The following is a 26,935-nucleotide window of genomic DNA, read 5'->3' as shown; positions in this document are numbered from 1 at the left end:
AATGTAGGAGCCAGAAGACTAAATCAAATTTATCTTTTTCCTTGAGCCTGGTAAATATATAAATAGATCTATCTTTTCCACCAAAATAACTCAAAAGTTTGATGATAACTGTAATTCTTAGTGTCTTCTGCCTTTCAGTTCAGAGGGTTGAAATTCCTTTAGAACATGAAAGATAGAGAACTAACACCATAAGAATACTATTTATATTAGTATCTCTGATACACTAAGAAAACATTGTCTCCAAACTGAATCCTAAAAGCTCTGACATGATCTAATCTGACTTTCAGTGTTTTTATTTTGTCCCCACATCTCTTCCTGATATTTGAGTCTTAGTTCCTGAGTGTTATTACCATACTTTACCAGATAGATGCTCATACTCCTTAGCCCTGGCATTCTCCATACCTATCTGAGATGTCAGGACATACCCAAGGAACTAATATTATGGGACACAGTGGAAAGGATTGAATCTGGAATTAGTTGTGTCCACTGTTGGAGGGAAAATGCTATCAATACTGAGTTGCAGGAAGTCCAGTATCATAGACATACAAAGTTTGTTTCCATTTAAAGGTATTACACTTTGCCAAAACAGTTGCATAAATTCACACCGTCACTAATAAAGTACAGTATACCATTTGACCACAAACTATTCAGTACTGGCTGCTAATTTTAATATTTATGATTTAATAGCTATAAAATGGTACTTCATTGCTGTTTTAGTCGACATTTTAAAAATACTTTGTGAGGTCGAATATTTTGGCTATGCACTAATTTTCTTCTTCCTCTGATATAATTTTTTTGTTTGTGTGCTTACTCTCCCAATTTTTGTCTTATATATAATCTTGATCCTTGAAAATCCTCAAACATATTAAAATTTTGTGAGTAATGTTAAAAAAAAAATTATCAAAATCTGCCAGGTGCGGTGGCTCACACCTGTAATCCTAGCACTCTGGAAGGCCAAGGCGGGTGAATCATTTGAGCTCAGGAGTTCGAGACCAGCCAGAGCAAGAGTGAGACCCTGTCTCTACTAAAAAAATAATAATAATAATAATAGAAATTAGCCGGACAACTAAAAATATATAGAAAAAAAATTAGCCGGGCATGGTGGCACATGCCTATAGTCCCAGCTACTTGGGAGGCTGAGGCAGAAGGATTGGTTGAGTCCAGGAGTTTGAGGTTGATGTGAGCTAAGCTGATGCCATGGCACTCTAGCCAGGACAACAGAGTGAGATTCTGTCTCAAAAAAAAATTAAAAATTATCAAGGCCGGGCATGGTGGCTCACGCCTGTAATCCTAGCACTCTGGGAGGCCTAGGCAGGCGGATTGCTCAAGATCAGGAGTTCAAAACCAGCCTGAGAGAGACCCCTTCTCTACCATAAAAATAGAAAGAAATTAATTGGCCAACTAATATATATATATATATAAATCAGCCGGGCATGGTGGCTCGTGCCTGTAGTCCCAGCTACTCGGGAGGCTGAGGCAGGAGGATGGCTTGAGCCCAGGAGTTTGAGGTTGCTGTGAGCTAGGCTGACACCACGGCACTCACTCTAGCCTAGGCAAGAAAGTGAGACTCTGTCTCAAAAAAAAAAAAAAAAAATTATCAAAATCACGATTCTGCATTAAAACAAGAACAAAATTCTGACACATGCTACAATATGAAAGAACCTTGAAAACATTATGCTAAGTAAAATAAGATGATCGCAAAAGGACAGTGTATGACTCCATTTATAAGGTACCTAGAATAGTCAAATTCGGAGCAGAAAATATAAGTTACCAGAGGCTGAATCAAAAGTTATAATATATTTTATGAAACAGAATGTTAAACCTACATAGATCCTTACCTCTTAAACCTACATAATAGATGCCTAAGATTTCTGATAGTCTACAAAACAGAAAAAGTAAACAAATATAATTGTAATTTTCTTTAAGCTACTTATAAAAAAGAAAAAACTACTTATAAATTTGTTGAAAATTAGATTAGCATATATTTACCAAATTGCTAACTATTTTAAAGGTATTCTACAGTAAATAAAAAACCATTTTATAAATTACTCTTGTATGTTTGGAATTTTGTGTTTTAAGTATATATCTATTTTAAAACTAACAGACAAGTTATATGAAGAGTTACCCAATATATATAACAGGCCCATAAAGCATAACAGTACTAATCTAAAGTTTACTATGGTACCAGAAGTCTTCAATACCCTATATATACATCTCTGATAATTCTAAAATTATGAGGTGCCCAGTGTCCAGAATATAAATGAATTTTAGAGAATACTATTACATAGCTTCCTTGTAAGTAGTGAACCCAGAATTTAAATCTACTGTGGCTTCAAATCTCAAGTTCTCAACCACTACCCCCTCACTAAACAATCCTTGATTAATATCCTTTAACTCTGCAATCCTCAACCTCCAGGCAGCAGACCAGTCCATGGCCTGTTAGGAACCAGCGGCACAGGAAATGAGCAGAGGATGAGCCAGCAAAGCTTCATCTGTATTTACAGCTGCTCCGTATTGCTGGCATCACCACATGAGCTCCGCCTCCTGTCAGGCCAGCGGCAGCATCAGATTCTCATAGGAGCAAAAACCCTACTGTAAACTGCGCATGCGAGTCATCCAGGTGGCACATTCCTTATGAGACTCTAAAGCAGGGGTCCTCAAACTTTTTAAACTGGGGGCCAGTTCACTGTCTCTCAGACCGTTGGAGAGTGTGCACCGTGGGCCCGGGATGAGTTGGCTGCTACACAGGACAGGAAACGGTGGCAAAAACACCCGGAGGGCCAGATAAATGTGCTAGGCGGCCTGCATGTGGCCCTCGGGCCGTAGTATGAGGACACCTAAGTCTAAAGCCTGATGATCAGAGGTGGAGCTGAGGCAGTGATACTAGCTCTGGGGAGCAGCTACAAATACAGATTATCATTCGCAGAGAGGACTGACTGCACAATAAATGTAATGCGCTTGAATCATTCTGAAACAATCCCCCCACCCTGGTCCATGGGAAAACTGTCTTCCATGAAACTGATCCCTGGTATCAAAAAGGTTGGGGATCGCTGCTTTAACTAATCTATTTCCCCATATCAGAAAAAGTACATGATGACATCCAATGTGTAACAACAGAATAAGTCCTTGACTGGACCACACCAAAAATCAGCAAAGTTTATATAGAATCCAGAAGAAAAATGCCTCCAAAAGTAGTAAGTGATAAGAACATTTTAAATTTATAGTTATTTTAAGCTCAAAACAAAATTTTTATAAACATTTAGCCTACCTTTACTTCCAAAATTTTATGTGAAAAATATCATGAAAAGTACTAAAAAAACACATTTTAATCTTAATACTTTGTACCGAAACTAAACAGATTTGCTAAAAGATTTCATCTTTGAAATTTCATCCTAATAGGTTTCATCAATTATCTGAAACATTCTAAAATAGGTCAAATAATTTCTGATAGTTGTTTTCTTTGTTCATTGGTCCTTAACTATTCCCTAACTTCCTCCTACCCTAGGAAGTTGTAAATATTCTGAAAATAAAATGTTAAGGAGGCACTTAACTGTCCATTGCTACAGATTTGTACAGTGGGTCTGATGGTTTATGCTGGAGCATAAACCTTTGACTATTTGAAACATCACTAAATTGTTTAAATGGAATTAGCCATATGACATATTTTACATTTATAAAAAGACAATACAATTTTTTAAATTTTTACACTCCAAATTTTTCCATGAATCTTTCTACCATCACTATGAATTCTTTGGAAATCAATAACTCAGATATATTTTCAGTGTGGAAAGTTAATTAGAGGCTATTTTATAGTGGTTTGAATTCCAAAAGAAATTACATAAAACTAGTATTTTAGTAGGCAGGGAGAAACAAAATTACTAGCAAGATAATTCTTCATGTAGGAGAAATTTTCATACGGGAGTTCAGGAAAATTAGGTTGAACAAGAAAAAATACTTTGTGGACTTCTTTTGTATATTAAGTGCCACAATGAATTATCTCAAAATATTCATTAAATTACTGGGATGGATTTTCTGGGTCTTTTAAATTTTACCTGCAGACAGAAAACAAATGTAAGGGAGTAGTAAGATAGATTACCTTAAAACAAATGCAATTTCTTTTAAAAAGTATTCTAATTCATCGATTGAAATAAAAAATTTAGAAATGCCGAGCATGATGAAAGATGAGAAATTACGTAATGGGTACAATGTACACTCTTTGAGTGATGGTTACACTAAAAGCCCAGACTCCACCACTAAGTAATATATCCATGAAACAAAACTACACTTGTACCCCTTAAATTCATACAAATTAAGAAAAAGAAATGCCAAGCCTGAATACTTTAAGAACTGATGGTTAAACTAAAAACAATAAAGAAACAACCTTCTAAAGGAAAAAACAAAATATGCACAATTTTCATTAATCTTACAATTTAAGAACACTCTGGATATCTAATCACTGGCCCCATCCGTCCCCTAATACCAAGAAGTTGAACATAGCACTATACCTTCTCTGATACAGGTAGGCTGCTGGAATCCTCTATCTTTCTTGGCTGCTTCACAGAATCACATCCATACACCCTATTTTTAAGAACATGAAGCTGAGTATCAGTCATGTGCTGGTGGAGAGCCCCCTGAGGGCCCGTGGAGAGGGGCCTGCCATGCAAATTTTGAGTCATGCTAGCCGAAACGCTGAGCGCTGGCTCCACGTTAGAATTTGTTTGCGAGACCTGCAGAGGAAATGCAACACCTGCGAGACCGATATACTGAGAGCTTTCTTGCTGACTCAACAAAGCTTCAGACATGATTTTATGCTCATTTCCAGGAGGTACAACTATATCGCCGGTGGCATTTTCCAAGTGTTTCCTATCTACTGGCCCAGAATGTAGAATTGTGGGTTGTTGTAGCACAGTTTCAACTCTTGGTGATTTTTCAGTAGTCGCTTGAAGAGAACAGGGGTTCAATCGTGGAATACTAGTCTGTATTATTGAAGGCTGCCCGAGCTGCTGAAATACTTGTTGAATTGGATGAAGAATATTTGCTCTTCCAGAAGACTGTGTCACCATAATTGGTACATTGACTTTATAAAGATGACCTAGAAAAGGAGAAAACAAAATTGTAAGTACAATAGAATTCTAATTTCCTTAAAAAAAAAAAAAAGAAAGAAAGAAAGAAAATCTCACCCACAACAGGCTAGAAGGAAACATATACCAGGAGTTTCTCTCTTTTATTCTTCAGACTTTTTTGTATTTTCTACAATAAATATGTAATACTCTTACTTTCTTAAAATTATATCTGTTCTGCTTTAACTCGAGCCTTTTCCCACTATTGCTTATCTGGCACATTTTGAGATTCATATAAGCCACCAATATTTAATCCATGAACCTCTTCCACTATTTCATAAATTGATGCTATGAACTCAAAATGGGATTTCAACAAACATAATCGTATAAAATTTATTTCATATATTTAAGATAACCATATAACAACAACAGGACAAGGTTATCCAAACAAGCATTTAATAATTTCAAAAGTTATCAAATTTCTTCTTCTATTACTTTTCGGCCTTTTGGCTAGACCAAGTGAAATTTCTTCTCCTTTTCTTTAAAATAGTACTAAAAAGGAGGAAAAAAGGAATATTTGAGCACTGAGTTAGGTATTTTACTTAAACTTTACAACAACCCAAAGAATAGGTATAATTCTCCTTCAAATCAAGATACAGTGCTCTGAAAAGCAGAGGTTGGTTAACTCCCAAACTTTTGGATGTCCTTTCTATTAGACTATGAAAGGAGGCAAAGGTCCAGCCACCTAATCTTTAGTTTTCCTTGATTAGAGGTAACAGGGATGCAGATATGTTAGTTTATCTTGTATTTATTAAAATTTAGATAACAAAACTGATTCGAATTAGAGAAAATATATACTAAGCATCTTATATGAATACAATGTTTGGAAAGAGAATCGAAATGAAATACAGCACAGGCCTGTATCTTTTGTGGTAGATTGCCTCCATAACATTATTAACAACCATTTATTATTACTTTTAAAAAAGGTTTTATTAAAAGTTCCTATAACTTCTGGTATATAGTTGATTAAAAATCATGAAACTTAATGTCCAAAAAATAGCACCAATGCTAAACAAAATATTCTTAGAATATCCTCTCACCAGACGCAGTCTGTAGTGTCACACCTGCTGGTACGTGAACAGAATAACCGGGAAAAGTAAAGTTTGCGCTGGAGTTTGAGGTGCCCTAGACATAAGAAATTTATATTAGAAAGTTAGAAAAGAACTTGTATCTTTCTACCCTGATTTCATGGGGGATAAAAAAGTCTGATTCTTGACAACAGGACAATATTTTGACAACATTTAACATAGGGCTGAGTTCTTTGAATAAAACAGCCTTTTAATATTTGATTTCGTTTATCCCATTAAGGATCAAAATGAATTCTAAACTTATTAGCAATGAAGCCAGTAAGTCTTAATAAATAGTATGTACACTGACTCATAAAACCTGCCCAATTCATAGCTTTGCTGGGCCATTTATTCTCAAGGTGAAGAACCACAACTGTTTATGAGAGTCCTGTAGTCTCTAAGTTGATCACTAATGGGTACAATCCTTTTAAAGGATAATTCTGCAATATATACCCGAATTGAAAATGTATGACCTTTGACTCAAATTCTAAGAATTTATCCTGATTATCACACAAATACACAAAGACATATGTCCAAGTATAATCAATCAATGGAATGCTACATTAGAAAAATACTGAAAATAATTATCCACCAACAAAAGTTCATTAATTAAACTGTGGTACATTCACTAAGACCTATGTATATTTACTGGCATTGAAAGGAGCCATCTATATTACTACATTTAAAAAAATAAATTATAGAAATAGTAAAGAAAGCGATGCTGCTTCTTACCCTGAAAAGAAAGGAATATGAAAGAAATCTAGGTGCATAAACATCAAATAGTTAAAAGTTATCTTTGGGGTATAAGACTACAGAGCTCTTTTGGATTTTATTTAATTTTTTACAAGCATATTATTTCTTTAAACAGGAAAAAAAAGATATTTCCATGAATTCCAAAGGCAGAGATATTTCTTCATTGGTCTCCTGTCAAAAGCAGCACCATTCTTTCCAAAAATCCTGATGAGGAGTGTGGTTTTGACTGTTCTTAATGAAAAAATGGAAATAACTAGCTCACTAAACCTTTTACCCTAGGAAAGGTAACCCACGGGCTAAAATAAAATGAAAATATTAGTAGACTATATGCCATTAGTACCATGGAAGGTAAAAGTGAAAAACTGCTATTCTTCCCAGCCTGAAAAACTACTTCATTTTCTACATTAATTTGTAATTTTATTTCATGTCTCCAAGTCCTAAGGGAAAAAATATAAACAAACTCTACAAAGGTAGAAGATGATCAAGATATTCTGGTTTAATTGAAGTAAAAACTATGATGTCACTCAGCCCTGATGGGAAAGGGGGGAATCAGAAAAAATACCATATCAAAGTTATCTATTTAGGATCTACCAAGTATATAACATTATACAGTGTATTAAAACCCTATACAACATAACTTCAAAATTTTCCTAACCTTGTAGGTACACTCCTAGCAGATGCTAACAACTGCTCTGGAAGATAGGAAATTGGTGAGAAAATGTCAATTCTGGAACTCGTGAATTTTTACTACATCTATAGAAGCTATTCCTGTCTCCTCATTCCTTACCACATCTTTTCCCATTCAAATGGAAGATTACAAATTATATCTATGTCCAGCATTCTGCCACCATTCACTAAAAGTGGGGCATATCTTTTAAAATATATTTTAAATAAGCTATACATACCAGTTCTGCTGTGGTAAAACTTGGAAGAGTTCTACCAGCAGGAATAACTAGCGATGCTGCATAGAAAACAAAATAAATATTATACATTCATTAGAATTTACCAATTTAATAAAATTGCTAAGTATAGCTTATTTTTTAAAAAGTATTTTCTATCGTTAACATGTTGGACTATGTTGAATTCTAAACTTCCTGACTCCAAGTGAGATAAAAAGTACTTAATTATATATTTTACAACAACTTTAGATTTTACAACTAAACTACTTTAAGTACCAGAAGAAAATATCTCATTGTAATCAACTATACTGTACCTTAGAAATCCATAACAAAATACCTAGATTGCCTTTAGTAAGTTAATGTAGCACTAAATCTCCATTAAAACTTTTCACTGGGGAGAAAAATATTTATTAAACCAGCACATTTCCAAGAGACCATATTATTGAGCATAAATATGTAAACCAACATAAACTCATTCTAAATTTTATAGGTTCAAAATAAATTTCAATTCATTCATTTCACAAAAGTTATTTATAGCTGTGGTCCCCTAACTCTGGGCCATGGACCAGTACCAGTCCGAGGCCTGTTAGGCATGGGACCACACAGCAAGAGGTGAGCAGGGGGTGAGCCAGCGAAGCTTCACCTGTATTTACAGCCACTCCCCATTGCTTGCATCACCACCTGAGCTCTGCCTCCTGTCAGATCAGCGGCAGTATTACATTCTCATAGGAGCACAAACCCTACTGTGAACTGCGCACGCGAGGGATCTAGGTTGTGTGTTGCTTATGGGAATCTAAAGCTTAATGATCTGAGATGGAGCTGAGGCGGTGATGCTAGTGCTGGGGACTGGCTGCTAATACAGGTTATCACTAGCAGAGAGGTTTGACTGCACAATAAATGAAAGGCGCTTGAATCATCCCGAAACTATCCCCCACCCCAGTCTGTAGAAAAACTGTCTTCCATGAAACGGGTCCCTCGTGCCAAAAAAGGTTGGAGACTGATTTGCAGTACTTTGGTTAAGTAAGCAAACAGCTATGTAGTTTTAGGAAACAATGAGTAAGAATATGTCTCCTGAAGTCTTTGCAATGAAATAAGAGCAACTGCTAAGAAAAATACACGAAAAGAAATTTTCAGGAGAATGCCAATTCAACCTGCAGCAAAGCTATAATCCCATGTATCTTTTCTTTATTATCTGCCAATTTTCTATGCTAACCATCCCTCTGTTTATCATCTAAAAGGTTGAGCAACTGGTTGTAAATATAATCTATCATTAAAAAATAAGTGTAGGCCGGGCGCTGTGGCTCACGCCTGTAATCCTAGCTCTTGGGAGGCCGAGGCGGGCGGATTGCTCAAGGTCAGGAGTTCAAAACCAGCCTGAGCAAGAGCGAGACCCCGTCTCTACTATAAATAGAAAGAAATTAATTGGCCAACTGATATATATATAAAAAAAATTAGCCGGGCATGGTGGCGCATGCCTGTAGTCCCAGCTACTCGGGAGGCTGAGGCAGGAGGATCGCTTAAGCCCAGGAGTTTGAGGTTGCTGTGAGCTAGGCTGACGCCACGGCACTCACTCTAGCCTGGACAACAAAGTGAGACTCTGTCTCAAAAAAAAAAAAAAAAAAAAAAATAAGTGTAAAGAACACATAGTAATTACAACAGAAGTATCTCAGTTGATCAATGTAACTATACACTCTAAATGCTCAAGGTTCAGTTCAACTACATGAGCATGACTGTTAGAATGTCATTGTGCCTTTAATAAAATCAAGAACTTTTTAGCATGTTTATATATTAATGTAATGTTTATTATGGCCTGTTTTTCACATACTGTATTAAAGAAAACTGCCCCAAAGACCTGTTTCTGACAACAGAATGGCTCCATCATATACAACCAACAGCTCAGAAGAGCAAATGTTTCTTAGACTAACGATTCCTTCCGCATTAAGACAACAGAAGTAAGGCTGAAGAATGATGGTTAATGAAGCACAGAATTATTTTTATCCTCTGTTCATCTATGGTTTTTCTGTATTAACAGGCATTCTTTTAGAGTAGCTAAATTAGAAAGAATTGGAGTGGCAGGAACACAATGGTATTAGTCTTAATTAGCTAAAGTGAGCAAAGCTTAAGCTGCTACACTTAAGTCATAGCCTGAGAGAAAACAAAAATCTGTTAACATGCTGTCTCTAGCAATTAAATGAATTTTTTGAGGAAAAATAGCAAAATCATCTTCTTTTAAATACTTTGCAATAAATCCTGAAGAATAATTCTCTATATTTAAAAAAATCAAATAGAACTATAAGAGTTTTTAAAATTTCTTCATAGACATCAGAATAAAAGCTTTGAACAGTTTTACAGTGAAGTTTCAGGCAGCTCCTACTTAATTTTGATACTAAACTCACAAGTTATATGCACCATTTATATACATTCTCAAGTTATATATAGCATTAAATGTGCCTAAAACACATTTTTAAATATTCAAGATGAGTTTAATAACCAAGTTTTATATAAAATATATTTTATAAAAATATATTTTTACTCAAACTAAAAGTATCATACTTTTGCTCATGTATATGTTCTAGAAATATTAAATACAATAAATTTATGACACAGGATGAATTCAGTCTCACAAACATAATTTCAGAAATTTTGTGATATGATAATATGGCATCACAACATTCACATTTGGAAGTGTATTTTTTCCTACCCACCATCAAAAAGTCTTTGAAACACTGTGGTAATCAATAGTTTCACAGTTCTTGGTCCTGCTTTGAACCATTCTAAAACTTAACATTCCAGTCACATGACTCAAGAAATACAAAGACTGGTCAATTTCTTCTTTGTGACTACTCATGAGCATATGGATGTCTCCTGATGACCAAACTGAATATTCTAACCTCATCACCTAAAAAAACCAACCACACTGCTAAAATTTTCAACAGATCTAAGTTAAAGACAACTGGGCATTTAGTTTGTACCTATATTTAGGAGTTTTAATGCTGAAAGATGAAAGCCACTACACACAAACCTCTCACTGTTTCTGTTCTGCCCTTTCCTTCCTCCCATAATTACTAGTAGTATCATTAAAAAGATCATGTAACATGGAGACAGCAACAGTTGATTGGAAGTCCCCTGGAAATAAGGCAATTATAGGGTGACTACACATCCCAGTTTTCCCAGGACAGTCCCAGTTTACACCTATTATCCTGAGGTAATTATTAATAGAATCCCATTTCTCTCTCTCAAAAGTGGATAAATTATATATAATCACCGTAAGTATAGAACCACAGTTCTGCGAGTGTAATGTGCAAACCGCTGGGAGTCCCTAAGACACTTTCAGGGTGTTCATGAGGTGAAAACTATTTTCATAATACCAACACAGTATATGTGTTTTTCATTGCCCACTAAATATTTTTGTTCTGTTTTTTGTTTTTTGGGTTTGTTTTGACATTTACACTCTGCAAAACCAATAATAAGTAAAAATGCAGGTACCTTAGCATGAGTTTAGGTTGTAGCACCCAACTTTGCTAGTGGTCCTTGTATTCTCTATTACAACTCACAGAAAAAAAGGAAAGAAAAAAAAAAAAGAAAAAAGAAAGAAAAAAGTACAAAAACAGCAGCAACACCACCACCATTTCAAGGTCCTTGGTATAACCTAAGAATTATTAATATTAATTATACTAAATTTCAACTAGCAAGTATACTTCCTTTTAACATTTTATGATATGAAATGGGAACAACAGATAAAGCATTTCTGCAGCATACTGAAAAAAAATATGAGGAAAAGTATTTGCGCTATTGTTTAAGGTGGGAATTAACCTGGGCTCTTTTTTCAATAAACATCATTTTTACTTGAAAGAATAATGATAGAAACTATGATTGCTCAGATTTGGGTATTTGACAGACTTTGAAAATGAAATAAGCATGCCATCACTTCAAGAAAAACTAATGGTATTTGTTTGCCAATGATAAAATTCATGCTTTCAAACAAAAATTTAACTTTGAGAAATTTATATCTACCAGTGGATGAGATACATGATATCGATATGATTTTTTAAATCTTATATAATGAATGATTATATTGGTTCACTGCATAACACAGTGAACCAATATTTTCCAAATAACCAATGTATATTACAAAATTACACACAGGTTTAGGAGCCATTCAAAGGGCAAGATACACCTAATGTAACATTCTGAAAAGTTCCTTGTTGTGGTTCCAGATCCTACCTTGTAGCTAACCTCTCAGAAACCATCACTTGTTGAGTTTTAGTATAGTATCAACTTATCTGAGATTATTAAGATACTTCCCTTTTTTCCAATTATATAATCTATGAAAGGTTAGATTTTTTCATATACTTTAACAAAAATAACACATCACAACAGATTGAATTTAGAAATAGATATAAGAAATAAAGGGATTGTAGTAATTAAAAACCTCCCAACAAAGAAAAGCCCAGAACCAGATAGCTCCATGGCTGAATTCTAACAAATTTCAAAGAAGGAATAATACCAATTCTTCTTAAACTTGTCCAAAGAAGAAAACTAAAAAGAATACTTTTAAACACATTTGATAAAGCCAGCATCACCTTGATACCAGAGTCAGACAAGGACATCACAAAAAAACTATAGGATAATTTTTATGTTGAATACTGATCGCAAAAAAAACCCTCAAAATATTATCAAACTACAAACACATCAAAAAGATTACACATCATAACCAAGTGGGAATTATCCCTGGCATGTGAGGCTGGTTAAATATATGCAAATCAATCAATGTGATACATTACATTAAAAGAATGAAAGATAAAAACCACATGATCAATCTCAATTGATGCAGAAAAAGCATTTGACAAAGTTCAATATCCTTTCTTGATTAAAAATCCTCAAAAGTTTAGGAACAGAAGGAAATTTTCTCAAAATAATAAAGGACATCTATGAAAAGCCCACAGTTAACATCATAATCAATGGAGGAACTGAAATCTTTTCCTCTAAGATCCAGCACAAGATAAGGATGCCCACCTCTCAATCATTTCTGTTCAACATAAAACTAAAAGTACTAGCAAGAGCATTCAGACAAGAAAAACAAAAGGCATACAAATGGGAAAGGATGAAGTAAAATTATCTCTATTTGCAGATGATATCATCCTACATGTAGAAAATACCAAAGACTCCACCAAAAAAAAAAAAATTAAAACAAATAAATTCAGATATTTCAGTTTGATGAGCATTGGGCTAGGCTTGGTACACACTGCATTCCTAGTAGCAGTGTATGTATGGAATTCTTCCTTTATGTTCACCAAGACTGTGCTCAATTGTCTTGAAATTTTTTAAATTAATATTTGAAAAGGCATTTCTCATGAAATTGAGCATCTTTTCATTTGCTAAAAAAAAGTTGTGGAAGATGTCCAACTGAAGACATCACTTACTGAACTGTCCTGGCGGAAGGTAGGATATCAGAGAGAGGAGAGGGGAGAAGAGTCACAACTCAGGTGTGGACCACAGAGAAGTCAGAGACAGCTAGAGACCTCACAGAGAATTGTGAAGCCCAGAAGAAAGAAGATAAAGAGAATAAGATATTGGCAAGGATCTAACCAAGAGAGGCTCTGAGCTCAGCGAAAAGGTAAAGGGAGATTCTCCTTCCTTTCATAAGTGCCCTTGGTGAACCGTAGGACAGTAAGTTTACTGAAGGCTTTTCCACCTTCCGCAACCCCAGACATGAAGGCAAATACAGGATTAGTGGAGTGAGCCAGCAAGTCCCAGGAGTTCAGACGGTCTGTGAGGGGCACCCCCTGGGAGAGTGCCGTGAGAGGCCGGAGTGCTGGCTGTCTCCCATCTAGTCACTTCCTCCTCAGCACCTCCCCATGTACTGCAACTGAGAAAGCAGTTTGAACTCAGGCTGACCAGGAGCTGTACCCATTACAACTGCAAGTGTAGTTTGAGCTGAAAAGTTCACAAAAGGCTGCTTCTCTCCAGCAGGCATGCATCCCAGGCTGAGGTCTCCTCACAGAATGGGACTCATACCTCCTCCCCTCACAGACTTGTGGTGGAACATGGCTGTACAATTTGGGAACTTCCAACCCACCAGCATTTCATGGGGTGATATGATGGCAGCTCAGATAAGCAAGCTGGTCCCAGTGCACCCCAGACATGAAAGGGGAGCAGGGGAACTCAGGGGAGAAGTCTGGGAGCTGGACTCAGGTGGCAAGGAAGCCCACGTGGATATACCTGACAGGAGACTGTACTGGAGTGCTGAGGAATGGAGATCTGGGAATATGCCCATCCCCACCACTGCAGGACCACCATATTGGATAAGGGTGTGGCATTCAGACAGGAATAGCCTTGCCCTGGGTTCCATGGCAAACAAGCACCTGGCATTCAGGTGTCCAGCTGACCAGGTGTTGCGGCCTATCCCCGCACTCATTACAAAAGACATGAAGAGAAGCTTTTCAAAAGAAGACAGACTAATGGCCAATAAGCATATGAAAAAATGGTCAGTGTCACTAATCATCAGAGAAATGCAAATCAAAACCACATTGAGGTATCACCTAACCCCAACGAGAATGGCTGTTATCAAAAACTCCCAAAACAATAGATGCTGGCATGGATACAGAGAGAAAGGAACACTTACAAACTGTTGGTGGGACTCCAAACTAGTACAACCTCTATGGAAAATAGTATGGAGATTCCTCAAAGAACTAAAAGTGGAACTACCATTTGACCTAGCAATCTCACTACTAGGTATTTACTAAAAAAAAAAAAGTAATTTTATCAAAAAGACACTTGCACTCAAATGTTTATTGCAGCACAATTCACAATCACAAAGATGTGGAATCAACCCAAGTCCCATCAATTCATGAGTAGATTAATAAAATGTGGTATATGCCTACCATGGAGTACTACTCAGTACTAAATTAATTCCTTTTGTAACAATCTGGATGAAACTAGAGACCATAAAAAATAAATTAATTCCTTTTGTAACAATCTGGATGAAACTAGAGACCATTCTCCTCAGTGAAGTTTGGCAAGAATGGAAAAACAAACACCACATGTAGCCATTATTAAATTGGAACTAACCAAATAGCACTCACATGAGCAGATGGAAGTAAAATTCAATGGAAATCAAGCAGGTGGGAGGGGGGGAAGAGAGGATGGGGAAAATCATGCCTAATGGGTACAAGGTATATTATCTGGGTGATGGGCACACTTATAACTTTGTCTCAAGCAGGACAAAAGCAACCCATGTAACCAAAACATCTGTACCCCAGTAACATTCCAAAATTTAAAAAAAAAAAATGAATTTAGTAAAGTTTCAGGTACAAAAGCAAAATACAAAAATCAGTGGCATTTCTGTACACAAATAACTACCTATCCAGAAAAAAAAAATCTAGAATATAATCCCATTTACAATAGCATGCAAAATAAATAAAATACTTAATAAATTTAACCTAGAAGATGAAAGATATATACACTGCAAACTATAAAACACTGCTGAAAGAAACTGAAGAAGACACTAATAAATGGAAATATATCCCCTATTCATGGATTGGAAGAATGAATATTGTTAAAATGTCCATAGTACCAAAGGCAAAATAAAGATTCGGCATAATCTCTATCAAAATTCCAATAGCATTCTTCACAGAAATAGAAAAAACAATTCTAGAATTTGTATAGAACCACAAAAGACACCAAATAGCCAAAGCAACTCTGAGAAAGAAAAACAGTAAGAGGAATCATACTTTCTGATTTAAAATTATAGTACAAAGCTGTAGGGGGAGTGGGCAAGATGGCCAACTAGAGATATCAATTTCCAGACTGTCCCAAATAAAAGAAAAGGTTTCATATGAAAAAGCACAGCTAAGGTGAAATACTGGGGGAAAGGTGCTAAAACCTACCCTTACAAGAGATTCCATGGAAAGAAGTGGCAGAGCAGAACAATGAGGAGCAAGATTTTGGACAGATCCTCAAGGAACTTGGAGCCTGGTAGCAAGGATAGGTGAAAGTGTTTACTTTTCCTCTCTATACACCTGTGGCAGTCTGCCAGCTCCCAAGATGTCGGAGAGCCTTTCTGCCCTGACGAATCCAGGTGCTGCTGCCATCGGCAAACTGAGGCACACAGCACAGGCTGCAGGCCCAGGAAGGGCTGCTTTCGCCCACCACAGACCCGAGCTGAGAGGGTGGACGCCATATTGCCTGCATACACACAGGGTGCCTCTATCCTGCTGGGGAAATTATGGCCCCTCAGTCTTCCTGTCACCGAATCCCACATGAATATTCCCCACGACCTGTGGCTGTGACTGTGAAAACCACAAAGGAACACAGGGACACAGGAGAGCAGCAGTATTCCCAAAGTTCTGACCCACAGGGCAGGCTGCTCTAAGGGACTGGGAAGTGCAACAAATGATTTTAGGACAGAGGAAGGCAGAATGTGCACTGTCCTGCAGCAGAAAGCCCCAGGCTTATGACTCAAAGTTGCGTCTCCACTGAGAGTAGTGCAGAGAAGAGTCCACAGGGTAGGAGAGTATTCCCAGCCCAGAGCAAAAGCAGCAGCAGAGTCCGGGAAGGGACATGGAGACAAGAACCTCCCCTCCTCCAATCACCCAATGCTGCAGACACAGCGGCTTCTGCTCTCAAGCACGAGCTTTTGGTGTGGGTGAGCTGTGGGTCAGCCAGTTCTAAGCCTGCAGAGGGGGGTACACCCTCCAACAGCACTTTGCTCACCAGGCCCAGGTTCTGCAGCACATTTTCCTCCCATCACACACAGCCAGTGTTTTTGTAGCTGTCCCAACCTGGGAGTCTCAGCTCCTGGTCTCTACATCACTGGATGTACAGCCAACACCCCCTAACACCTATTCAGACCACAGCAGCCTTAGGGAACCAGTGGATCCCAGGGGAACTATGGATCTCTCAGAGCTTAAGCATTCACAGTGGGCTGCTTCTAGCTGATAGGAGAGTGCAGCATGCCAAAAGACCTCTTAGGACAAAGGGGACAGAGCACCAGCTCCCCAACATTCAGGGATCTGCCTCTGATAGAGTGTCTATTACACCCAGGCTCCAGAGCTTGGGGTTCAATCCTTTCTCTCTAAAAAGCTGCAGGAGGCACTTTTGAGTAACACAAGGACAGAAGTTACTGCCTCCACTGAGGGAGGGCAGGGCTAGCAGTTCTCTCCCCAAGCCACCCATCCCTTCCGGGAGAAGCCCACCCATCCTGGAAGCAAGTCCTTGGCACAAACACCTCCCCCAGTGGAGCAATTCAGCCACAGCCCACAGCCAATCTGGTAGCCTGCACACACTGAGTTGAGCTGCCTTCACCACCTCTGCTGCAGGTTGGACAGGGTGGGAGCTGGGAATCTGGGCGCTTTTGTGTTCCCAAAGGACAGAGACCACTGTCACTGCCAGGAGGAGGAGGTATGAGCAGCTTGTGCAACCCACAGCTGCCTGCCTCTGCTAATCCTGTCAAGAGGAGCCCACCCCTCCAGTCAGTCACAAGCTAACAGTGCATTCGCTCTTCTCTTGCTTGAAACATCTACTGGAGCAGGAGATCACCACAGCCTTCACTATCACAGTCAGTGTCTGAACTCAAGGAGGCTTGAGGGCAAGTTTGCCAGCCTAGTCTTTGTCTCATTCCCCTAGGATTCAAGCACGCCATCCAGGGTCCTGGGAACTGAGGATCACCTAACTTAGTCCACCACTGCTGGTATCTGACCACTCTCCCAGGGGTCTGAGGTCCAACTGACCCAAACTGCCAGCAGCACCACAGTGGGTACCTACGCACACAAACTGGAAGGCAGTGTGCCTCTCCCTTTCTACTGTGAGAAGCAGAGTTCCCAGCAGAGGGGAACAAGTGGACTGCAAAGCTATCTGTTTTGAGCTGAGAGAAGAGGTTCGAGATGAGAAGGAGCCAGCATAAGAACCCTGGCAATATGAAAAAGCAGGCTGTTTTGACACTCTCAAAGAATCAAACTAACTCTCCAGACATGAACTCTACCCAAAAGGAAATTCTTGAGATGCCACATATGGAATTCAAAATATGGATTACAAGTAAACTCAATGGGATCAATAAGACAGTTGAAAACCAACACAAAGAAACCAAAAAATAATTCAGGACTTGAATGAAAAATTCACTAAAGAAATACATATTTAAATAAAAACATAACAGAACTCCTGGAAATGAAAGATTCATTGAGGGAATTTCAACATACAGTGGAAAGTTTTTTTGGTTTTTTTGTTTGTTTATTTTTTATGCTTTAACTAAGGACCTTTATTGAAAGCTACAAAGCATAATCTCAAATACAGTAAAATTACACTAGCACTTAACAGAAACATCTTTGTTAAATGTTCATACTCTCTTGACTCCTACACTTGCAGCTTCCTGAAGCTGTTTTCTAAAGCCCTGGGAATACTTTGTCAAGCACAAAATGGTGGTTCTCCAGCACCACCGCCAGGTACAACCAGCTTAGAATTGTTCTGCTTACAGAGCTGGCATTTGAACTTGGCCCCAGAGAAACTGGAACCCGGACTGCAAAGAGTATAATTTAACCTTGTCAAGAACTAATCTGATGGTTTAAAATGTCTCAAAACCCAGTGGAAAGTTTTAACAACAGACTACACCAAGCAGAAGAAAGAATTTCAAAGCATGAAGACAAGGCTTTCAAATTAACCCAGTCTGTCAAAAATGAAGAAAATAAATCATAATCAGAATGAACAAAGTCTCTCAGAAATATGGTATTATATAAAACAGCCAAATATAAGAATCATAGGTATTCCTGAGGGAGAAAAAGCAAAAGCAAAAAGCATAGAAAACCTATTTGTGGGAATAATAGAGGAAAACTTCCCTGGTCTTGCTAAAGATTTAAACATCCAGATACAAGATCATCAAACTCCTGCAAGATTCACTGCAAATAGGATATCACCAAGGCACAAAGTCATCACTCTGGCCAAAGTCAAAGTAAAGGAAAAATCTTCCATCTTACCTGATGTGAGATGAAAGCATCAAGTAACTTACAAAAGCAGCCCTATCAGACTAATTGCAGACTTCCCAGCAGGAATCTTACAAGCCAGAAGGGATTAGGGCCCCATTTATCAGTATTCTTAACCAGAATAACTGTCAGCCAAGAATTTTTTACCCTGCAAAACCAAGTTTCATAGATGGAGAAATAAAATCTTTCCCCAAAAAACAAGAACAAACTTAAAGCAAGCAGAAGACAAGAAATAACAACAACCAGGGCAGAACTAAATGAAATTGAAAGAAAGAAACAAAAAAAGCCTCAATGAAAGGAAAAGTTGGTTCTTTAAAAAGATAAACAAAATCAATAGATCACTAACAAGATTGTCAAAGAAGAGAGAATTCAAATAAGTTCTATCAGAAATTTAAAAGGAGACATTACAACTAATACCACAGAAATACAAAAGATCATCTGAGACTACTAGGAAAACCTCTATGCACAACAAACTAGAAAACCTAGAGGAAATGGATACATTTTTGGAACACATAATCTCCCAAGCTTGAATTGGGAATAAGTAGAAATTCTAAACAGACTAATAACAAATAGTAAGATTGAACAGTAATAAAAAAATCTCCCAACAACAACAAAAAAAAGCTCTAGACCAGATGAGTTCACAGCCAAATTCTACCAGACCTACAAAAAAGAACTGGTACCTACCCTACTACTGAAACTGTTCCATAGCACTGAGAAAGAGGGAATCCTCCTTAACTCATTCTACAAAGCCAGTATCATCCTGATACCAAAGCCAGGAAAGAACACAACAAAAAAAACAAAACTAAAGACTAATATCCCTGCACTCACTCTAGCCTGGGCAACAAAGCGAGACTCTGTCTCAAAAAAAAAAAAAAAAAAAAAAAAAAAAAGACTAATATCCCTCATGAACATACATGCAAAAATCCTCAACAAAAGAACAGCTATTAGCTAATCTAATCCAATAGCACATAAAGAAAACAATTCACCATGATCAAGTAGGTTTCATCCCTGGGACACAAAGATGGTTCAACATACACAGATCAATAAATGTAAGTCACCATATAAACATAATTAAAAACAAAAACCATATGATCACCTCAGTAGAGACAGAAAAAGCATTTGACAAAATCCAGCATTCCTTCATGATAAAAATCCTCAATGAACAGGCATAGAAGGAACATACTCAAAATAATGAATGCTTATGTGACAAACCCACAGCCAACATCATACTGAATAGGGAAAAGTTGAAAGCATTCCCCCTAAAAACTGTAACAAGACAAGGATGCCCACTTTCACTACTTCCTGATGTACTGTACTTGAAGTCCTAGTCAGAGCAATCAGGTAAGAGAAAGAAAGAAAGGGCATCCAAATCGGAAAAGAGATCAAACTATGCCTGTTTTCTGATGATATCTTATATCTAGAAAACCCTAAAGACTCCTCTAAAAGACTCCTAGAATTGATAAATAAATTCAGAAAAATCTCAGGTTACAAAATTAACATATACAACTTATTAGCATCTCTAAACACCAACAATAGCCAAGCTGAAAATCAAATCAAGAACCGGGTACCATATACAATAGCTGCAAACGAAATACAATATCTAGCAATATACCTAAGCAAATGACCATACTGCCCAAAGTAATCTACAGATTTGCAAAAAAGTAAAATGATGCCACTCCTCTCACTAAATATCTTTTGTTCTAGAAAACAGGTATTTCCCATAAATATGTCATAATGGTAATAATGTATAATTGAAATTTTAAATTAATAAAATAACATTTGTAAAAATTTCTCAGTTTTAATTTCTAATGTAAGTACTCACAACCTACATTTTTTTAAAAAATTTTTTGGAATTCTTAATTTTTTGAGACAGAGTCTCATTTTGTTGCCCAGGCTAGAGTGAGTGCCATGGCGTCAGCCTAGCTCACAGCAACCTCAAACTCCTGGGCTCAAGCGATCCTGCTGCCTCAGCCTCCCGAGTAGCTGGGACTACAGGCTGGAGTTCTTAATTTTTAAGAGTATAAAGAGGTCCTGAGACCAAAAAACGTTGAGAACTGAAGATACTGATTTTACTAAACAAATGGACAATACAAAGAAAATATGGTAGAGCAAACAAGTTTTAAGTTGGAATAGACAAAAGCAAATGACTTATTCAATTGTGGATTTAATTTGAACTTGTTATCAAAAAAGATTAAAAAAGGTTGAAGAAACAAGTTTATTTTAATCAGGCTTTTAAAAGCATACCATGAAAAGATATAATTAAGAAGTACTTCAATTTTATGAGGCTATTTATTTCAAGAATCTTATCGTGCAGTACCTAGAAATGAAGGGAGAGAGGCACAGGTCTATAATGCACTTTTAAAGGATACATGTACTTCTTAATCCTCTTCATTATAAATGACACAGAAGAGAATAAGAAGAAAAACTGTCTTAAATATAATTATTTCTATTATTCTAACTTCTAAGACACAGGCTAAGAATAAGGTGCTAAGTAAAAACCAGCTAGATATATTAGTTGCAAGACTATTTTGTGATTTAAATCACTGGTAATAATACCATCTTGCGGCAAAATCAAGTATTGCAATTTTGAATGACAAAGAACCTAAGAAGTGTTAATTATGCTTTTCTTCCCACATACCCACCACACTCTCACACCAACCCTAAGTTAAAAAAGAAAAAAATTTTTAACAGTCTTAAATAAAATAAATCCAATAGAACTTTAAACAGAGAAAGGGATGATCTGATAAATAGTAAAATTAAAAATTAAAGCATAGCCCAAAACCCAATAACTGATGACAAATGTTTTAATGTGTCAACAATAAAAACTGCCATGACTAAGTCTTATGAAGTAAGATAAGCACAGCAGCACAGTATCAAATAAAACTTGTTTGGTAATTCAATAGTGTTAATTTATTTCATTTTTATAAGTTATGATTGCTGCCATACAAATTCTCCCATTTTGTAATAGAAAAGGTACTAAGCATCCTTTCTATTTCCTCTTTACCTCTGCCCATGTAATTTTCATGTGAATTTTCCCAAGCATGCAAAGAACCATCTAGTTATTATTGACAATCTAAGCCAAAATCTACCCTCACTTCTGGCAGACACTATGCTATTGAATTTCAGCTAAACCTCATAAAACTTACTTGTGTGTATACATGTACACACATATATACATATATAAGTAGCATAAAGGTAAGAATCAGAGAAAAGGAGAAACAGAGGCTTGAAATATAGAATAGTATCATTTTTATCTTTTATAAGCTAGTCCTTTCCAGTTTAGATTGAAACACATAATATGGACAAATATTTCCCTTAAAAGCAGAAGTCTAGATTCAATAAATCTAAGAATAAAGATAAAATGCATACAGTCAATTTCTAGCCATCATTTTATATATCCAAAACACTGAGGTAGCATGAATAATTCTCCATATTCTTGTTAACTCTCCATTTTGCTTCCAATACAATAACAGATTTAGAATATACACAGAAAGTAAGAGAGAGAATGCACGAACATGCAAGCACTCACTCACCTTTCTGTCTACAATTTCAGCAATGGCAGCTGGATTAATCCTTGACTAAACCCAATCAAATTCACTGAAACCACCAATGGGTGCTCCCAGTATCCCTCAAACTATATAACTTGTTCCTCTAACGTAAGGCTTTGTCACCTTTATGGAATTTAATCTTTAACATAAAAACTGGTTTGAATAACTTGAGTTTTTTTAATCAATAATTACATGGTGATGATTTCTACTGTGTTCATTTAAAGGAAATGATTTTGATGTCCAAGCCTTCTCAACCTTAACAGCACTGTTCTAATTTAAAAACACCACCAAATGAGAATTTGTTCTGAAGATACAAATATCACTACTAATTTTCTAACTGTATCCAACCTGTTGATGATTGCAATGTTTGGTGCAAGCTGTGTGGCAGCTGAAGGGTGAACAGAGGTGGATGGACACTATTTCTAAAGAAGTCTTCTGTTGCTTTAGACTGCAAAACCTTGGTCTCCCAGAGCTGTACAGAAAAAAAAAAAAGTTAAGATATTTATTACTAATTTTTAAAATTTTTAAAAATTGGCAGCTAATGTCACAATAAATGGGTAAATACTAAGCTATAATTGAGGGGTTAGAACTATATCAGTTTATGATGAAAAAACAACAAAAGACAGAAAGAGAAACTTGTATTGTCTACGAACCTGCTTCAAGTCTTTTAAAACTTGTTCCTCTATACCTTCTTCAGCAAATAGGTCTCGCACTCCTTCGATTACATCTTCAATTACAGATCTATAGAGTTTAGGCTACATAAAACAATTGTTAAAGTTTTAATTTCTCAAGTTTGAATGTATTTAGCCTTTGAAGATACGTGGTTTACACATTATAATCTTGTAGTTTAAAGAAAACCACCATAAAATTTTTACTAAGTATATCCTACTCCCAGTATAGTCTGAGCTTTCTATAAATTGTGTTAGCTTCAGACCCACAGTCTCAGCCTATCTATAAGGCTGAATTACAAAACTACAATAACATGTGAGCTAACAATCTCATAAAGATGTATGGCTATTGTTATGTTACTTGGCTTTTGTATCAGTATTTAGCCTCTCTACTCCTTTTTAAAAGGGAAATTAATTTAAGGCAGCTGGAAATAGACCTGCTGTTTTCAATTTACCTTTTTCTCAAAGTGGCCAAGAGAGCCTTTAGGGTTCACCATATTATTTCCACAAACGTAAATAAACTCCAAGCCATAAGACTGGGGTAAGCACTTATAATAGAGTAACCAAAGTCCATCCACTTCCAAAATACACAAAGTTCAGAAAAATATTCTGAACCATTGTCAAGTAAAAGTATAACTGTAGCAAAATGGATTTCCTTACAGAAACTAAGAAGGACACTAACAAACCTTTCCCTTCCACAATGTGCACATTGCAGAGACTAAACAACATTCTAAAATGCTTCCTATTCCACAGATGTAGCCAATCTAATAAAAAAATAAAATAAATAAAATAAAATAAAATGCTTCCTAGTAAAAACATGTCATAATAACAAAATTAAGATTTCTACCAGATTAAACATTGGCTATATCAACAAAACAATGAACATGTCATACACACACACACACACACGGTCCTTCGAATCTATGTAAATTGTGCTTCACACCAGCTCCCAGTCCAAAATGGCAATCCTAAGTGTGCTGACAATACTGACCTAGTGGAAGTTCCACTAATAAGAAATGGCAAAACAGGAATTTAGTTGAGTTCCTCTTATTTCAAATTGTTTAATCAGGCCAGAATGAAAATTGTGGCATTCTATTATAGAATTGCTTCTTCACACTACCCAGTAAATACCCCTGCTCTTGCCAAGAGTAGCTACATTTTAAACTAATCCTTGTAAAGATCCAGAGTATGCCTATGAATAGGCCAATCAGTAACATTTAAATGTTACTCACAAGCACCTGCATTAAAACTAAGTGCACCTAAATTAGTTGCTTCTTCTCAGTTTACCCTGATAAAGGAATACTAAATTGATGCTTCAGTGTTAGTCTCAGCTAGTGTGATCACACTTAAAGCTAGAGGAAAAAACTCCTAGGGCTAAAAACATCTTTAAGATCTGCCCTCAGAGTATAAAACAGCAGTAGTCAAAAAGAACCCATTAAAGCACAATTTTTCAAAATAAAAATAGGTATTGAACATAGTTTCTCTTCTAGGACTATAGTCAGGCCTTATACTGCTTTCTCTATTTTATTTATTTATTTATTTATTTTTGAGACAGTCTGGCTTTGTTGCCTGGGCTAGAGTGCCATGGTGTCAGCCTAGCTCACAGCAACCTCAAACTCCTGGGCTCAAGCGATCCTCCTGCCTCAGCCTCCTGAGTAGCTAGGACTATAGGCATGCACCACCATGCCTGGCTAATTTTTTTTTTCTATGTATTTTTAGTTGGCCAATTAATTTTTAATAGAGACGGGTGTCACTCTTGCTCAGACTAGTTTCAAACTCTGGACCTTGATCAATCTACCCGCCTTGCCTCCGAGAGTGCTAGGATTACAGGCGTGAGCACCCGGCCCTCTAGTATCTTTATTAAAACTATATATAGTCCAGAAATTCATCTTAACTCATTTAAGAGAAAATATACCCCCTTCTTGGAATTTACAATCAGGTAAATCAGTATACCTGGTAAATGTAAATTCAAATACAGTATACATATTTTACATATCTTAACACATTATCATAAAATGGATATACATTTCAGTAGTATGCCTCTAAAAATTGACCTTTTTATGCTGCATATGGAACCCATAAAATTACACAGATCTGGACAAACACACTGCCTTTCACAAAACGTGAAGTCTGTTGAGATGAATTGATAATAAGAAAAATCCTTGATTATTTTTCTTTAATTCGAGTTTTAAGATTGATGGGATCATAAGTGCAATGTAGCCTGTAAATTCTCACTGTGAGGTTCGGGAACCCATTCGGAGTATGAGGATAATGTATGTGGGTTGTACACTTAAGCATTAAGATGCTAAAGGATGAAGAAATGGAAGGGTAGGAGAAGACACTAAAAATATGTGGTGTGGCAACATGAAATATGTTACTTGTTATTTCAGGTTAGTAAAAAAAGCTTACAATCACCAATTCCCATACTAAATAATACAAGTGAACTCGAGAATTTTCTAAACACACAGGAAACTATCAGTGCCAAGGGTGGGCTCTGCCTCTAAACACCCCAAGGTAGAGGAGAAAGGACGCCTCTTCTTCCGGTGGGGCCAGGCCCAACTTCCGGCTGAACTACTGGCCCCTTTCGGTTTTCTCCTACACAAAGGCGAGAAAGAGCCCCAGTTTTTATGAAAGTCCCTTAAGCCTCAGGGGGAACCAAGGGGTGTCCAGGGTTCCGCTGCCACGAAGTGGAGTCCCAGAGCGCCCCCACCACGGAAAGCCTGCGGTCCTCCTTACCACCGGGTTCACGCAGGCCATGACAGCAGCTCCCAGCGCCGGCCTCCGCCCGCACGGCTCGCGGGGCGCTCGCTGCGGGGACGCGTGGGGCGCGTTTTGAACGGCGATGCACGTTGCACGCGCCGCCACGGAGGGCGCCAGAGGCGTGTCAGGGCAGGTGAGGACGATTACTGAATGGAGCGGGATTAACGGAAGACTCTGTGCCAGGGCGGAGAAGGGGGTGGCCTGCGTGAGCACAGAGACCCGCTTTGGGCCGGTCCCATGTCCCTTGACCGGCCTGTACTTCCTCAGTCTGTGAAATAAAGACTGAGAAGGCAGGGGAGGGGCGATGCTGTGGTAGCTCCCAGTCCCACTTAAGCTCTGAAGGGGGTGAGGAGACGAAAGAAGGTAGACTAGAGGTATCTGTCTTCTCCCTTTACCAATTTTCATTCCTCCCCTTACTTACAGCTGAGCTACATTTTTTGTTATCTAAAAATACAACAAGAGCGAGACTCTTCTAAGACTGGTTCTCCAAGAGTGGCACGGCAGCATCAGTGTCATCTGGGAACTTGTTAAGCATGCAAATGTTGGGTCTCACCCCAGAATCAGAAGCTGGAGTAGGGGTCCCAGCATTTGTAACTTTCACATGCTCTCCAGGTGATTCCGATGGGCGCTAAAATGAGACCTGCTGTCCTAAAACAAGGATTCTCAGCTTTGGATGCACATTAAAATCACCTGGGGAGCTTCAAAACAGTTTGGTGCCTAAATCCCCTTCCAGAGAATGATTCTAATACGCAGCCAAGATGGAAAAACTACTGCTAAAGTCAAGTCAGCATGCCAATACCAGCCAGGCTCCTTTTCCTCTTCAGGCAGAAATCACCATCTCTTTGCCTGCAATAATTCCGTCCCTTCCCTGAAGGATAGGGCATCTTGGGCATACCTCACCTAGCTAAGGCTGAGGGTAGATGTAAGCACAGATTACCTGGAGGTTAGAAAAGGGAAGAAGTCATCTATTGCCACAACTCTGCCTTTTAAACAGCCTTTCTAGCTTGCAGTAGGTCTTTGACCTAACCAGATGGTTAAGTTATTTGATGATTAAAAATCCTATTAGGTTTACAAATGGCTGTGAATTTATTTATTTATGTGTGCATCTAAGTGCAGTAGAGCTATTTATGCCCTACCACTCTGTATT

General features: G+C 37.5%; 1 protein-coding gene across 1 annotated transcript in view; it reads right to left on the bottom strand.

Moving 5' to 3' along the window:
* GTF2A1L (general transcription factor IIA subunit 1 like) overlaps positions 1-25,859 on the bottom strand; it is a 53,445-nt gene extending 27,586 nt beyond the window's left edge. The window contains exons 1-6 of the mRNA XM_012755420.3: positions 25,765-25,859; positions 23,014-23,115; positions 22,709-22,832; positions 7,846-7,901; positions 6,161-6,245; positions 4,506-5,092 (exon numbers count right to left, since the gene is read on the bottom strand). Coding sequence (XP_012610874.1) covers positions 4,506-5,092; positions 6,161-6,245; positions 7,846-7,901; positions 22,709-22,832; positions 23,014-23,115; positions 25,765-25,785 — 975 coding nt within the window. The 5' untranslated portion in view covers positions 25,786-25,859. The remainder of the gene's footprint in view (positions 1-4,505; positions 5,093-6,160; positions 6,246-7,845; positions 7,902-22,708; positions 22,833-23,013; positions 23,116-25,764) is intronic.
* Positions 25,860-26,935: the final 1,076 nt, after the last annotated feature.

This window comes from Microcebus murinus, chromosome 3, assembly GCF_040939455.1.
Source record: "Microcebus murinus isolate Inina chromosome 3, M.murinus_Inina_mat1.0, whole genome shotgun sequence".
NCBI lineage: Eukaryota > Metazoa > Chordata > Mammalia > Primates > Cheirogaleidae > Microcebus > Microcebus murinus.
The sequence above is the reverse complement of the archived record's forward strand: the minus strand, read 5'-3'. Positions and strand labels throughout refer to the sequence as shown.